Source organism: Equus przewalskii, chromosome 18 (assembly GCF_037783145.1).
Source record: "Equus przewalskii isolate Varuska chromosome 18, EquPr2, whole genome shotgun sequence".
Taxonomy (NCBI): domain Eukaryota; kingdom Metazoa; phylum Chordata; class Mammalia; order Perissodactyla; family Equidae; genus Equus; species Equus przewalskii.
In genome coordinates, this window is record NC_091848.1 from 38,892,812 (window position 1) to 38,906,760 (window position 13,949).

The 13,949-nt window shown below is 44.8% G+C and overlaps 1 protein-coding gene across 1 annotated transcript in view; it reads right to left on the reverse strand.

Moving 5' to 3' along the window:
- Positions 1-256: 256 nt before the first annotated feature.
- Positions 257-13,949, reverse strand: part of CASR (calcium sensing receptor) — an 80,734-nt gene continuing 67,041 nt past the window's right edge. The window contains exons 5-7 of the mRNA XM_070582618.1: positions 9,134-9,364; positions 3,261-3,384; positions 257-1,974 (exon numbers count right to left, since the gene is read on the reverse strand). Of these exons, the coding sequence (XP_070438719.1) occupies positions 452-1,974; positions 3,261-3,384; positions 9,134-9,364 (1,878 nt within the window). The 3' untranslated portion in view covers positions 257-451. The remainder of the gene's footprint in view (positions 1,975-3,260; positions 3,385-9,133; positions 9,365-13,949) is intronic.

Here is a 13,949-nt window from a genome sequence, read left to right on the forward strand (position 1 = left end):
GCCAATCTGATGTCCTGTCACTCTGCGCACTTTTGTGTCTGGGCCAGGCTGTCCGCAATGTTCAGGGTGGGTATTTCCATATCAAAAAGAAAAGCAACGGAGGGTGTAGGTGGGTAGCTTAAAGCCTTGGGCTCACCTCTGGGCTATTGGATGGGATAGAAAAGAGGAAGAGAACAGAGGGAGAGACATGAACAGCGACTCTGACTGTGGCAACCTCAATGCTCTGACAAATCCAACCACAGAAGCACATGGCTCTTCTTTTTTTAATTTTAAAGAGAATGTTAGTCCATTCACTGTCATTTAAAACAGTGCAACTAAGTTTATGGTGTTTGCTGTGTCTTATTCCTCCTTTCTTGGAGGACAGAGTCTGAGGCAGTTCCGCATCCGTGGTGGAGAACGTGATCCCAGGAAACTCTCTGGATTCTCCCTGGACTGGCCTTCTCTTTCCGTTTTACGAATGCAGTATGTTTTCTGTGACAGTGCTGCCTCCACCGCTGATGACAAAGCTCCGTGAATTGGACACTACAAGCGTTGGAGACATCTCTTCAGGGTTCTTCCTCTCTGGCTGGCGGTCCCCAACAGCAGGCCCTTGCAGGCCTGTCTCCTGGGCGCTCAGTTCTGAGTCTATCTCCCCTCGCTGCAGCGGGAGCAAAGCCTGGTGTCTGGTCAGGGTATCGTTGCTTTTCTGGGACTCCAGGGAGTTCTGGTGTGTGGAATTCCTGTGAGCCATGGCACTCTTCTGAGGCTCGTCAAAGCTCAGCGAGAAGGTGACTGTGCCACTGCCGAAGATGACCTTCTGCTTGCACCTGGGCTGCTGCTGTGCTTGCTGCTGCTGCTGTAGGGTCAGGGGCTGCTGCGGCTGCTGCTGCTGCTGCTGCTGCTCTTGCTGGGTCAAGGCCAGCGGCTGCTGCTGCTTCTGCCTCTCGGGCTGTGGGAAGGGGTCTTCGCTGTTGCTCTTGCTGCTGATGGAGGAGGAGGGGGTGGAGCCCGTGGAGCCCCCGAGGCTGCTGGACCGCTTGCGGGAGACGTTGCTGCGGCGCAGCGTGGCCCGGGCTGCTACCTTGAAAGCATGAGCAGCGGTGCTGCAGCGCACCTCCTCGATGGTGTTACGGGATGGCTTGAAGAGGATGATGTAGACCTTGTTGAAGAAGATGCAGGCCAGCAAGCCAAAGCTGGCTGCCAGGATGGCGATCACCTCCACGGCAGAGACAAACTTGCCGTAGGTGCTGGCATAGGCTGGAATGAAGGAGATCCAGACGATGAAGAAGATGAGCATGCTGAAGGTGATGAACTTGGCTTCGTTGAAGTTCTCTGGCAGTTTCCGGGACTTAAAGGCAAAGAAGAAGCAGATGGCAGCCAGCAGGCAGGTGTAGCCAATCAAGAAGCCCAGGGCCATGAGTGAGCCCTCATGGCACGTGATGAAGATGATCTCATCTTCCAGCTCGTGGTTTCGGTAGCTTGAGGGGGGTGCGGTGTAGAGCCAGATCACACAGATGACGATCTGCATGAAGGTGCAGAGGAAGACCAGCAGGAACTGCAGGTTGAGCCCCCACCACTTGCGGTGGAAGCTGGTGGGGATCTTGGCCTCAAACACCAGGAGGACGCGGTTGGTTTTCACCAGGATGCAGGAGATGCAGAGCACAAAGCTGATGCCAAAGGCTGGCTGGCGCAGACGGCACGTCCAGTCCTGGGGCTCGCCGATGAAGAACAGGGAGCTGGAGAAGCAGCAGAGCAGGGAGAACAGGAGGAGGTAGGAGAGCTCTCGGTTGGTGGCCTTGACGATGGGCGTGTTGCGGAACTTGATGAAGACACCCAGCACGAAGCCTGTCAGGAAAATGCCCAGTACAGCAAAGAGGGTGAGCGCGATCCCAAAGGGCTCTGTCCACGACAGAAACTCAATCTCCTTGGCAATGCAGGAAGTGTGGTTCTCATTGGACCAGAAGTCATCGGGGCACTTGTCACAAGCACTTGCATCTGTAAAATGTCCCAGCAAAGAGTTCGTCACCGGGTGGCAGAGACTCAGATTTGTGAGTGTGATGGATGTGGTGATGAGGGTGCACAGGTTATTGGATGAGGTCACTTTAAATTTTCTTTGTTGACGAAAAAATTGTGATTTTTACATTATCCAATAAATTATTGAACCCTGACTTATGTTCAAGTATATACTTAGCTAATTTCATGTACCTTTGGTGGTTCTACTATTTTTTCCCTTTGTACATGGTGTTGGGGGGGGGGGTGCTACAGTTTCCTTTAACACTACCTGCTGATGGTTTGTAGCAGAGAATGACCAATCTTGCTGGATAGGGGGCTGTCCAGAGGTCTGGCAGAGGCCATCAACTTTTCACAGAGTGATTTCGGCTCAGCCTGACTCTCTCTGAATATGTGGATGGCCTTTGTAGACACGCCAGAGCAGACTTCTCTTAGATCAGGGCAGAGTATCCCAGGCACATGCCCTGTGCCTTCCTCACTCCCTGTCCATGGCTTTCCAGTGAGGGAGGCTGCAGCCCCATTCAATTGACAAATGTTTATTAAGTCTCTGCTGGGTCCCTGGCTGCGTGCAGTTTTGGGGAGTGAAAGGAGCATGGGCTTTGCAGTCAGAGATCTGGATGGGCAGCCTGACCCTGCCATTTACCAGCTGTATGACTGTGGTCAGGCTCCTTAACCTCTCTGAGCCTCAGTTTCCTCATCCGTGAAATGGAAGCAATGATAACCCCATTATTGTGGTGAGGACGAAATGAGATAATAACACTTACAGTTAATATTTATAGAGTGCTTCCAATATGCCAATCAAGATTTTTGTTTAACAGGCATTTATCTAGAACTTACCATGTGCTTTACCAAGGTTAACTCATTTAATTCTCACTCTAGAGATGGAGAAACTGAAGCACAGGAAAAACGTAAGTAAGACAGCAAGTACAGTGCCAGGCACCCAACAGGCAATCTATCATGGCCTATTGACTCTGGCACCTGGAGCAGACAGAACTTTGTCTATTCAGGGCCACTGAGCTATAAGAAAAGGCAGACAATATTGGAGAGCAGTATCAAAGGAAGATGTGTAACAGGTGTGTTTGTAAGCTTTTATGGCGGTACTTTTCCATCTCCCTCAGTGCCCAGGGCAGTGTGATGCTTAGACATACCTTGTTACATGAGAAACTGTGCTAAGCACCATCTTAGCCCTGCCCTTCTCGGGACTTTGCTGACTCCAGGACCCTAAAGTGGACTGAGCCCTGCGCGGTGTCCACAAGGGGCCGTTCCTTTACCTGTCTCATCGCTGTACTCCCCATCGGGACACTCCACGCACTCAAAGCAGCAGGTGGGCTCCCCCTCAATGATTCCTTTCCTGGTCCCTGCCAGGCAGTCTCGGCTGCAGTTGGAGAAAGGCACCTGGAAGATAGAGAGCACAGAAGTGAGGGGCTGAAGCTGCAGGATCAATCTTACAGCTCCTTTGACACATGCAAGGGGGAAGAGTCGAGCATGAGGACCAGTGTGGCAGATTCCAGATCCCTTGTAGGCAGAGGAAGGTCCAGAGGCCCCAGCTCCTGTGATCCATCAAAAGGAAAGATGCCTATGGACAAGTTCACATCTATGGGATTCTAGGAAGAACAATTGCTGGGAGTCTACACAGTGACCACAATTCTCCTAAAATGACCCCTCCTGCCATTCCCTCCAGGTCCCAGAACAAGATACCTGTTTACTCTCTATGGAAGAAAAAGTTTGAGACAAACTAAAAGACACAGGGACATGGACCTACACAGAGGGACAGTCACAAAGGTGTTGCTGAGATGAGGGGACATTTGTTTGAAAGTGATACTCTGAACTTTGCAGTGAATTGCAATTCCTGCAGTTTTATTTTAGGCTTTACAGGGTGAGTTCTGAGAGCCTTAGCAAGGCAGGCAGGACAGGCAAAGAGGGGTCGAAAGTGAATGGATCAGCAAGAGACGTCAGGCAATCACTAACCAAAAGAAAGCTGCAGTAGCTACATTAATTTCAGATAACATAGATTTTAGTTTATTTATTTATTTACTTAATGGACTTCAGGTGCATAGAATTTGATTAATCATAATCCTTGTTTCTTTCTATCATTACTTGCTCATGTTTGAATCACTTTTAGTTATTTTTAATGATTCTCACCCAAAACAAAAGCTAGACCTGCATCTAGACAATAACCTACATCTAACTATGTGCTTACCTCTGCCCCTTACTTCTGCCCTCACCACGTATTCATACCTGAGATGATCATCATCCTGTGTCCATCACAGGTGAGTAATACTAAACTGGCCAGGAACAGATGAATCCAGTCATATACAATCTCTGCCAGATATTAGGAAAACAGTAAAAATGGAACCCCCTCCAACTCATTCTTGTAAGGCCAGTATAACCCTGATTCCCAAAGCAGACAAGAACAGTATGAAAAAGAAAGAAAAAATTAGAGGCCCATCTCACTTATTAAGTTGTCTTCAGAAGCAGACCCAAGTCTGGGATTTGTGACCAAGGGATTTATAAAGAAAGCTCTTCCAAGGGAAACAGGTAAGAGAATGGAGGAAGTAGGACTGAGAAGGAAAGAGGAAGAGGACAAGCAAGGGTGTGGCCTTGAGCAGAGTCCCTGGAGGGTAGCTTCTGTCTGACCCTTGACCCCTGGGAACTCTGAACTGTAACGTATGCCTCAGAGCTGTCCTGACCCGAGGAAAAGGGGCTAGGGCTTTCATTCTTTCTCACCACTCATTGGTTAAGGGTTGTCTCAAGGAAATGTAAATTCCTAGACCCTCCTGCCTCTCTGAGGCTGTGGGCAAACTGGGTTCCATTAGCCTGCAGGCAGTCTTCTGAAAAACAGCAGTGAGTTCTGGTTATTGGAAGCAAAAATATACAGACATCCTGGAGATGCATCCAAAGTGTAAGGAATCTGAAAGGACCTGGGGAGAGTACAACTATTTTCCACTACTTGAAAATAGATGAAAAATACTAAAACAAAAAGCAAACAAACTCAAAGGACAAAAAAAGAAAAAAAAGGGGAAATACACCATGATGAAGTTGGGTTTAGGCCAAGAATGCAAACAAGTTTAATATTAGAAAATCTGCAAATGTCATTCACTGCAGTAATAAATTAACACAGAAAAATGTGATCTTCAATAGAGGGAAAAAAAGTTTTTGATGAAATTCAACACAGAGTAGTGATAAAAACTTAATGAAAAAGAGTAGGAAGAAGTATCTTTAACTTGAAAAAAGGTAACATAAAAAAAATCCTTAGACATCATTCTATATGAGACAATATTAAAAGCATTTCCTTTAAAACAAGGGAGCCCACTATCAGCACTATTATTAAACATTGACCTGGAGTTGCTAGCTAGTGGAATAAGACAAGAAAAATAAGGGCATAAATACTGGAAAATACTAAATAAAACTGTTATTATTTGTAGATGATATGATTGTCCACATAGAAAGCCCAAAAGAATCAACAACTAAATTATTAGAAATAATTTGAGAGCAGCACCAGGCTAAAAATTCAACAGACTGCCACTGTTTTACCTGAGTTTCATTAGGTTTTTCGTAAAAAAACTCTTCACTTTTTATTGTATGCTTTTGGTTGATTTACAGGTCCTTAAATGATTGTTTTTGACGGCTTTGTCCAATTTATCATTGCTTCATCATTTCAGAAACCCTACTTCTATCTCATTCTCTGATCATGCCAGGTAGCTGAATACTTACACTGGAAACTTATCTTAGCAGTCTATGTATAGCAGAGGTAATAAATATACCACAAGAATGAAGTCTATCTTGCAAAAGCATACATTTCTTGAAGGTAGGGAGCAAGTCTTACTCATCATGGTAACCCTAGTTACAAAGCCTTGAATAAGGCTTAGTACATAGTAGAGCTCATACTATTTCTAAAATGTCTCTTTAATAAGACTTTCCTCTTTCTCCCACCTACCTGATTGAATTGGTGACATCTTACAAAGTTTCCCAAACCTGCAATAGGAATGCTTCTAAGTTCCTCCTATTGAAGAATGATGGTTGCTGTGTCCTTTATTAAGGTAAAGTAAGGTAAGGTTCCCTTCTGTTCCTAGAGTTTTTGTTTTTATTCTGAAAGAGTGTTGGATATTACAGAATGCTTTCTCTGCATCTATTGATGTTGCAGTAGAACTTTTTCTTTAATTCTGTTAATGTGATAAACTACATTAATGAACTTTGTAATGTTGGGCTATCATCATATTCCCATAAATTCACTGCAAACTGTAGTGGGTCATGATGTGTTATATATTTCTTCATTGCTGGTCTAGGTTTGCTGATATTTTACCCAGGAGTTGAGAATCTATGTTTATAAATAAGATTGGTCTATAATTGTCTTTTCTTGTACTGTCCTTGTCTGTTTTTGGTGTCAATATTATATTAGCCTCATAAAATGAATTTAGAAGATTTTTCTTTTGGCTTCTGTTAGGCTGCGAGCGGCAAAAACCCCCTCAAAATAACAATGGTTAAATAACACTGATGTCAGTTTCTCTCCCATACCTATGTCTGGGGAGGTGGTCGAAAATGATATGGCAGTCCATGGTGTTGCAGACCTAGATTCTTTCTACCTAGTTGGTCTGCCTATTTAGTCTTGGCATTATAGCCCTTGATGGTGGCGTCTGGTTTCCAGGAAGCAAGATAGAGGAAGGGATGAAGAAGAGAGCAAAGACACTTGCAAGCACTTTCTTAAAAGAAGGTTCCCAGAATCCGTCACACAACTCTGCCACTTGCATCCCATTCTCCAGGATTTAGTCATGTGGCCACACTTGGCTGAAAAGGAGGCTGGGAAATACCTTTATTCTGTTGGTCATGTGCCCAGCTAAAATTGAGTTCTATTATGAAAGAAAAAGGGGAGAACAAATACTGGGCCCTCTAAAAGTCTCTGCCATGCCTCTTTTTCTCTTCTTCATAATGGTTAAGGAACAGGATCAAGGTCATGGAGTGACCTGTTGGAGAGCTGAATCCACACCCAGGTCAGTCTTCCAAAGTCTGCACTTTTCCCAGTGCCAAATCCTGCTTTAGCATAGTCAAGGATTAGAAGAATGCTATCCTCAGCTTACTGCATCCCTCAGCTGAAGAGAAATCCCACCACCAAAGGAGTAGGCTGAGGCCGCCTCCAGAAGGATCCATCTTGCAAAAAGCCATCAAGAGTCAAGTCTTCCCAGCAGCTTCATCAAAGCTGCCTGTCCAATTCTGGCAGACGAAGCCCATCTGAATTCCAAGGCCCTGGGGAAATGTCCCTTTTCCTTCTGATTTGTTGCAGGGAAACAAGGAAATAATTATAGAGGGTATACTGTACAGGATGGAGCGCTGGGCTCAGGATTAGGGCACTTGGATTCTAGCCTCAACTCCTACACCGACGATCTGTCTGGCCTCAGAAGTCACCTTTGCCTCCCTAGACCTCAGTGTCATCAACTTCAAATTAGGGTGTTGGATACAAGGATATTTAAAGACCCACCGAACTCTAAAGTGCTTCGTTAGAAAGTAAATTGAGAACATTGATTAAGATAGTATAATGCTATATTAATGACACTTTGCATTTATATAGTATAATTCAGTTTATAATATGCTTTCACATCTTTGATCTCATTTGATCTCAATAACAACTTTGTGAAATACGTAGGAAAGTTATTAATACATAATTTATAGTTAAATATAGATGGCGTTTTTGTGGTCATTTCTACAAGAAACACAGAAAAAAAGTAGACTAGACCCTAATATTTGTTGAGTGCCTATGTGTGCTAGGTTTGAGGTAACATTTTTGTGAAAAAATTAGATTTAATTTATAACTCTGTCAACTATACTAGGAGCATAAATTATTGAATTTATGAGGCTTCCCGGTGTTACTCATTTACCAATGGTTAAGCTCTCAACGTGCACAGGCTGGTAGAGGACATTCGGGTGATAGAAAACTGTCCTGGACATAGTTTCCAGCAGGAGGGGAGATCAGACATACACCAATTAGAGACAATCAATTATGTGCATTAAAGGACGTAAAATATAACCTGGATAATTCAACAGCGGGGAATCAGCGAGAGTAGAGCTGACCCACTTAGACTCCAGTCAGTTGAAACTTCGATAATTTAGACAAGAGTGTAATTAGTGGACAGAGGAGTATACCCTCTGGAACCCCCAAATCTCTGTCTGGAAAAGGTCGTGACGTGTTTATAATTGAGAGTCCACCTTCCGAGGCAGAGCCAAGAAAGATTCAGACACTGTGGATGAGATTCACTATCTGTAGCAGGCCTTCCAGTGGGAACCTGTCCTGCACGTCGGGAAACAGTGACGTTGCAGCATCTCGTCAGAAACCCATCAACCTAAGAAGCACGTGGTAAAAAGATTAAGTTGAATCTTTGGTCATGTTAAAAAAAGTGGTCCAAGATGCTCAAAGGTGTAATAGGCAAATGCAAAGAGGAATGTAGTGGGTCTCATCCAGGCTTCTTGGGAGCATTAGAGGAGGATGCCCTGTCCAGGGTCTGTTTCTAAAACAGAGGAGCTGGGTCCTCAGCAGCCTCCTACATTCTAGGATACAACCATTATAGGATTGTTATCATTTCAGCATATCATGTGTCTTTTCCTTAAGTACATGTTCACTGGGTGATGGGCTTCTGGTTATCAATTAGACTTCTAGATGCAGTGACACTCATGGAAGGGGGGCTGTGATCATGGTCGCAAGCATCCTCTTATTTGTTACAGGTCTCCCATAGTAGGAGAGTAAACTGCCCTATTGATTTATAGGTCAGCCTGGAGCTATTTGGGTGACAGGAAGCCATCTCTGTGTGAATTATCTGTGTCTTGCCTTGAGTGATGTCTGTGTTTTGCTTAAATATTTTCTCTGGTTGGGGAAAGTTTTAGCCAACGAAACTATTACTAGCCAGGGAGTCAGATTTGTAGAAAATACAATTGTTTCACTACAATAAGAAGGCCTGAGGCTCAGGTTCTGAGGAGTCTCTTCTGTACACCGAACACTCATGGATTTCACAGGGAGCCCTGGCAATGCAGTTAGTGAGTTGCAGGAAGTGGATTCATTATTTTGGAAGTCCAGTGGCGAAGCCCAAGGCCCTGCCAAATCCCAGCACAGTTTCCTGCTGTGGTCAAGGCAGCTGGGGTTCTGATGGACAGCACGTACCTCCCTGGAGAACCCACTCCACAGGATTTTCTTCTCATTGATGAAGAGCCTTTCTCCCTTCTTGGCGTAGACGTTGTAATATCCAACTTCCTTAAACACGATGGAGCCATCCTCTGGGGACAGGTGCCAGTTGATGATGGAATAGTTCCCCACTAGGTCACCACATTCATCAAAAGTCACCTGCTCCCCCATATTGTTGGTAAAGTTGAGGTGCCGTAGGTGCTTCAGGACCTAAAGAAGAACAGAGATGAATATTCTGAGTTCAAGTCACAGGGCTGCCACATATGGTTATATAAGTTGTGCACTGCACCAATCTTGTTCTGACAAAGTGAAAGGAACATGATTTGAGGAAGAGGTGCCTCTTTCTAATTTACACTAAGGTACTTGCCTGTATTAGCAACAGCTCTGGTAAGTCATGGGCTTTACTTAGTACTCAAACTGTAACTGGGGTAGAAAACACCTTCTTGAAGTCAGGAGAGGAGAAGGAATGCATCTCACCATGGCCACTAGCCAGACCAAGGCCTCTGCAGGTGCGCCGTCACCTAGCGGTGCCCCAGGAGGGCAGGGTTCATAAGCCAGAGCCATTCCTGGTGGCTTCTGAGATGGGCTTTGGGGAAGGAGTGGAGGCACTACGTGCTCTTACCACCTGCACCACCCTTCCCTGTACTGCTGCTCTGTGGGAGTGTCTTGCTGCCAAAAGTCAGAGAGAGAGGAGTGGAAGGAAGAAAGATAGGAGGCTATGGGTGGAGCCCTGACCATCACTGTTGTAATAGTCATGGCCAATCCCTTAATTTTCACAGGGTTGTGAGTCACAAAGCCCTTGCACAAAAAAGGTAACAATAATAATAACTAAACCTTACTAGTCATTTTACTACCTTTGAGTCACAATGCTAAGTACTTTATATCCATCATTTAATCACAAATAGTACTATTACCCCGAGTTTATTGACGGGGAAGCTGAGGCACAGAAAATGGAAGTATCTTGTCCAGAGTCACACAGCTAGCAAATGGTGCAAATCCTGCACTCTTAATGGCTGGGTTCTATCGCGGCATCAGTAGGCTCCTGGCTCTGCCTCCTGCCTGAGCCTGACATGGGTCAAGAGGAGGCAGTGGGCACTGGGCAGCTTATCTTTCATGTGGGACCTGTCCTGTTTCAGGGGTCACGGAGGCACCAAGAGAGACTAAGACGAGGTCCAGCCTGTGAGTGTGGGGGTGCTCGCTTCCACTGCACCTCGCAAGTCCCCAGGCTTTATCTCTCTGGCTCTGAGCACGCTTCCTCACCCATGTAAGGAGAGGCCCAGGCCAGAGAGCCTGCAGGGTCTCCCCAAGCTCTAGTATGAACTGCTCTCTGTTCTGCGGTTTTGTGGCCCCAGGAGTACATTTAGAGGCACCTCTCCCTTTTATCATTATTTTTAAGGTACCTAAAAACCAACATCTAATCTGACACTGGGGAAAAGTTTGGGTTGCATCTGTCTAATGGACGGCCTTACTGAGGCCCGGTGCCTGTTATCCACATTAATGTGCGTGACAAAGTGAGCTGACTGAACTTGCTCACCTGGATCTGCTCATAAATAGCTCTGGGATGTGCTTAGGGCAGAGTCGACGGCAGATCACCTATGTGCACAGGCACACCGGCCTGGGTGCCTCACCGAATCTGCTGTGTGTGGTTCCCTAGTGTCATCACTGCTACCCCGGCCGACCCTGGCTGCCCAGACTTTCGTCCCAGCACTATGCTGGGAAGGGGTCCCTCACTCCCTGCTATCTGGCTCCTTCTGCAACTAGAGCTGCTGAGCCATCTTAAAAAACAACGGAGATTGACTCCTACTAAGGATTCGTGCCACCCGTGTCCTCTTGAGCCTTCCTCTATGGTCATCAATCTTGTATTTTTTCCTTTATTTTTACTGAGTCCTTAAAGCAGTCTGTAGAGAGCGGGTGCCCCAGATGTGCTCCTTGCTTATCCCTCCCACTCTCCTTCCTTTTCCTCCTTGCTCTGGGGATGACGTGTCCTCTTCCTATAGAGAGTGCTGCACATCCCTTTGTCTCTATCCCAACACGTGCCTGTCCTGACACATCCAGCCTCCCCTTAGAGGAGCGCACAGTCTTCTGCTGTGAATGCCGACTCCCTCTGGTGGCTCTCAGAACCTCATTCCTCCTGCCCACTCTGAGACCTTTCTGACGTGGTCAGTCCACCATCCTCCATCCCATACTCATGCCCTTCGCACTTCCTGCTGGGGAGCTACCACGGCTCGGATGAAATATGCTTCAAACTTCTCTAGGTAGCTTCCAGAGTCTTCTATACTTTGGCCTCATGTATCACCGTTACTTCTCAGTGCAATGCTTCATCCTAATCGTATGCTCTCCACTGTCCTTCCCACACATCATGCTAACTCTGTCTTTGCCCTGATGTGGGTAAAAGGAGATGAGAAGAGTGCAGAGACAGGGAACCACCTCTTTTTTATACTTCCTATGTCCCAGGCATTGTACTGCTGCTTCACACACTACATCTCATTTAGTCCTCACCACAACCCTATGGATAGGAACTATTATTATCTTTATTTTATAGATGAAGAAACCAAGGCATAGAGAGGTGAAGAAACTTGCCAGGGTCATCCAACTAATAAGGCCTAGAGCTGTGAGTTAAACATGGACTTTTCTGCTACACCATCCTGCCTCCAATATAAATTGCTTTAGAGTGTCCATGGAAAATATTTGTCAGAGGTCAGTAATATTTCCTCATCAAATATATTTTTTAAAAGCGTCATTACTCTTTGAAGAATACTTTAGAAAGCATATACAGTAGAAAAGCTAGAGTAGTTAAGATAATTTTTCCCCCTCCTATTCAGGTTTCAATTCTTTAGTTCTTAATATGCTGGGCTGCAAGCTTCCCCTCTCCTTTTCTCTATCCACAGGTTCTCTGCAATGAAACTGTCCAGGCATCAGTGGGTGAGCAGGGAGATGAACCGGAACAAGACTGTTTCATAATTAAATGGTCATCTTCCACATTGGTCAGACTGGACAGACAAGTGACTCAAAGATCATCACTGGCTATGAACCTTCTGCATTGCTGATGGCATGGGCTGGAGATTTCCACCATAATCCTGACTTAAAAGAAGAAGCAACCAGTCAAAAATCATTTTCTTAAAGTTTACATTAAAAAAGCTCATTGTAGAGGCCAGCCTTGTGGCATAGTGGTTAAGTTCATGTGCTCCATTTTGTGGCTCAGGGTTCACTGGTTCAGATCCTGGATGCGGACCTATGCACTACTTGTCAAGCCATGCTGTGGCAGGTGTCCCACATATAAAATAGACGAAGATGGGCACAGATGTTAGCTCAGGGCTAATCTTCCTCAAAATAAAAAAGAAACATTATAAATACAAGATTAGATTTGTGTACTGTTGGAATCAATCAACAAGCAAATATTTATAGAATATCCACTGTGCGTTCTGAACTGGGCTATAAGACAGTAATATAGTCCTCACAGAGTTTATATACAGATTAGAGTGATAAGATATAAGACATAACATGTTGGATGAAATACCAAACAGTGTAGGATAAAATATAGTTAAGGGCTAGCTTATGGGGTGTCAACTCTAAGTACAGAGAAATTCAGAGGAGATAGAGATTAAAAAGGGCTGAAATGGTCAATGCAGGCCTGAGGTATGGTAGAGATTTGGACTGGCAAAGGACAGAGGGAAGTAAGGTGTTAAAAATAGTATGAACAGAGCCAGCCCTGATGGTTTAGTGGTTAACATTCTGTGCTCCCACTGCTTCAGTGGCCTGGGTTCACTTCCCGGTTGTGGAACCATACCACCTGTCTGTCAGTTGCCATGGTGTGGTGGCAGCTCACAGAGAAGAACTAGAGGAACTTACAACTGGTAGCAGCTTACATAGAAGGACCTACAACTAAGGTATACAACCATGCACTGGGGCTTTGGGGAGAAGAAAAATAAGAGGAAGATTGGCAACAGATGTTGGCTCAGGGTGAGTCTTTCCCTGCAAAAAAAAAAAAAGAAAGAAAAAGAAATAGCATGGACAAAGACATCGAGTTAGGAATAAACATGAAGGGTTATGGAGGCATTAAAACGATCAATGTCTCAGATGTTGTGTATGTGCTAGAGAACAAGAGGAAACAAAGTATTTAGGTAAAGCGGAGCCAAAGCAGAGAGAATAGATTTCATATCAAAAAGGCATAGGATCAGATAATGACAAGTGTTGATGAGAATGTAGAGAAATCAGAATCCTCCACATACTGTTGGAGGGGACGTAAAATGGAGCAGCCACTTTGGAAAACACTCTGGCAGGTCCTCAAAAAATTAAATATAGACTGACCATCACCCCAGCAATTCCACTCTCACACATACACCCAAGCAAAACGAAAACATGTCCACACAAAAACTTGTATACAAATGTTCATAGTAGCATTGTTCATAATAACCAAAAAGTGGAAACAACCTAAATTTCCATCAGTTAGATGAATGGATAAATAAAATGTGTTATATCCATACAAAAGCCATAAAAATGAATGAAGTACTGATATAGGCTACAACATGGATGAACCTTGAAAACATGCCAAGTGGAAGAAATCAGTCAGAAAAGACCACATATTTTATGATTGCATTTATATGAAATGCCCAGAGAAATAAAGATAGAAAGGAGATTAGTGGTGGTTTAGGAATGAGGGGATGAAGGGGTAGGAGGCGAGAGCTAAAAGGTATGAAGTTTCTTTCTGATATGGTGAAAATGTTCTAAAATTTATTGTGGTTATGATTGCACAATTCTGTGAATGTACTAAAAACCACAGAATTGTACTCTTTAA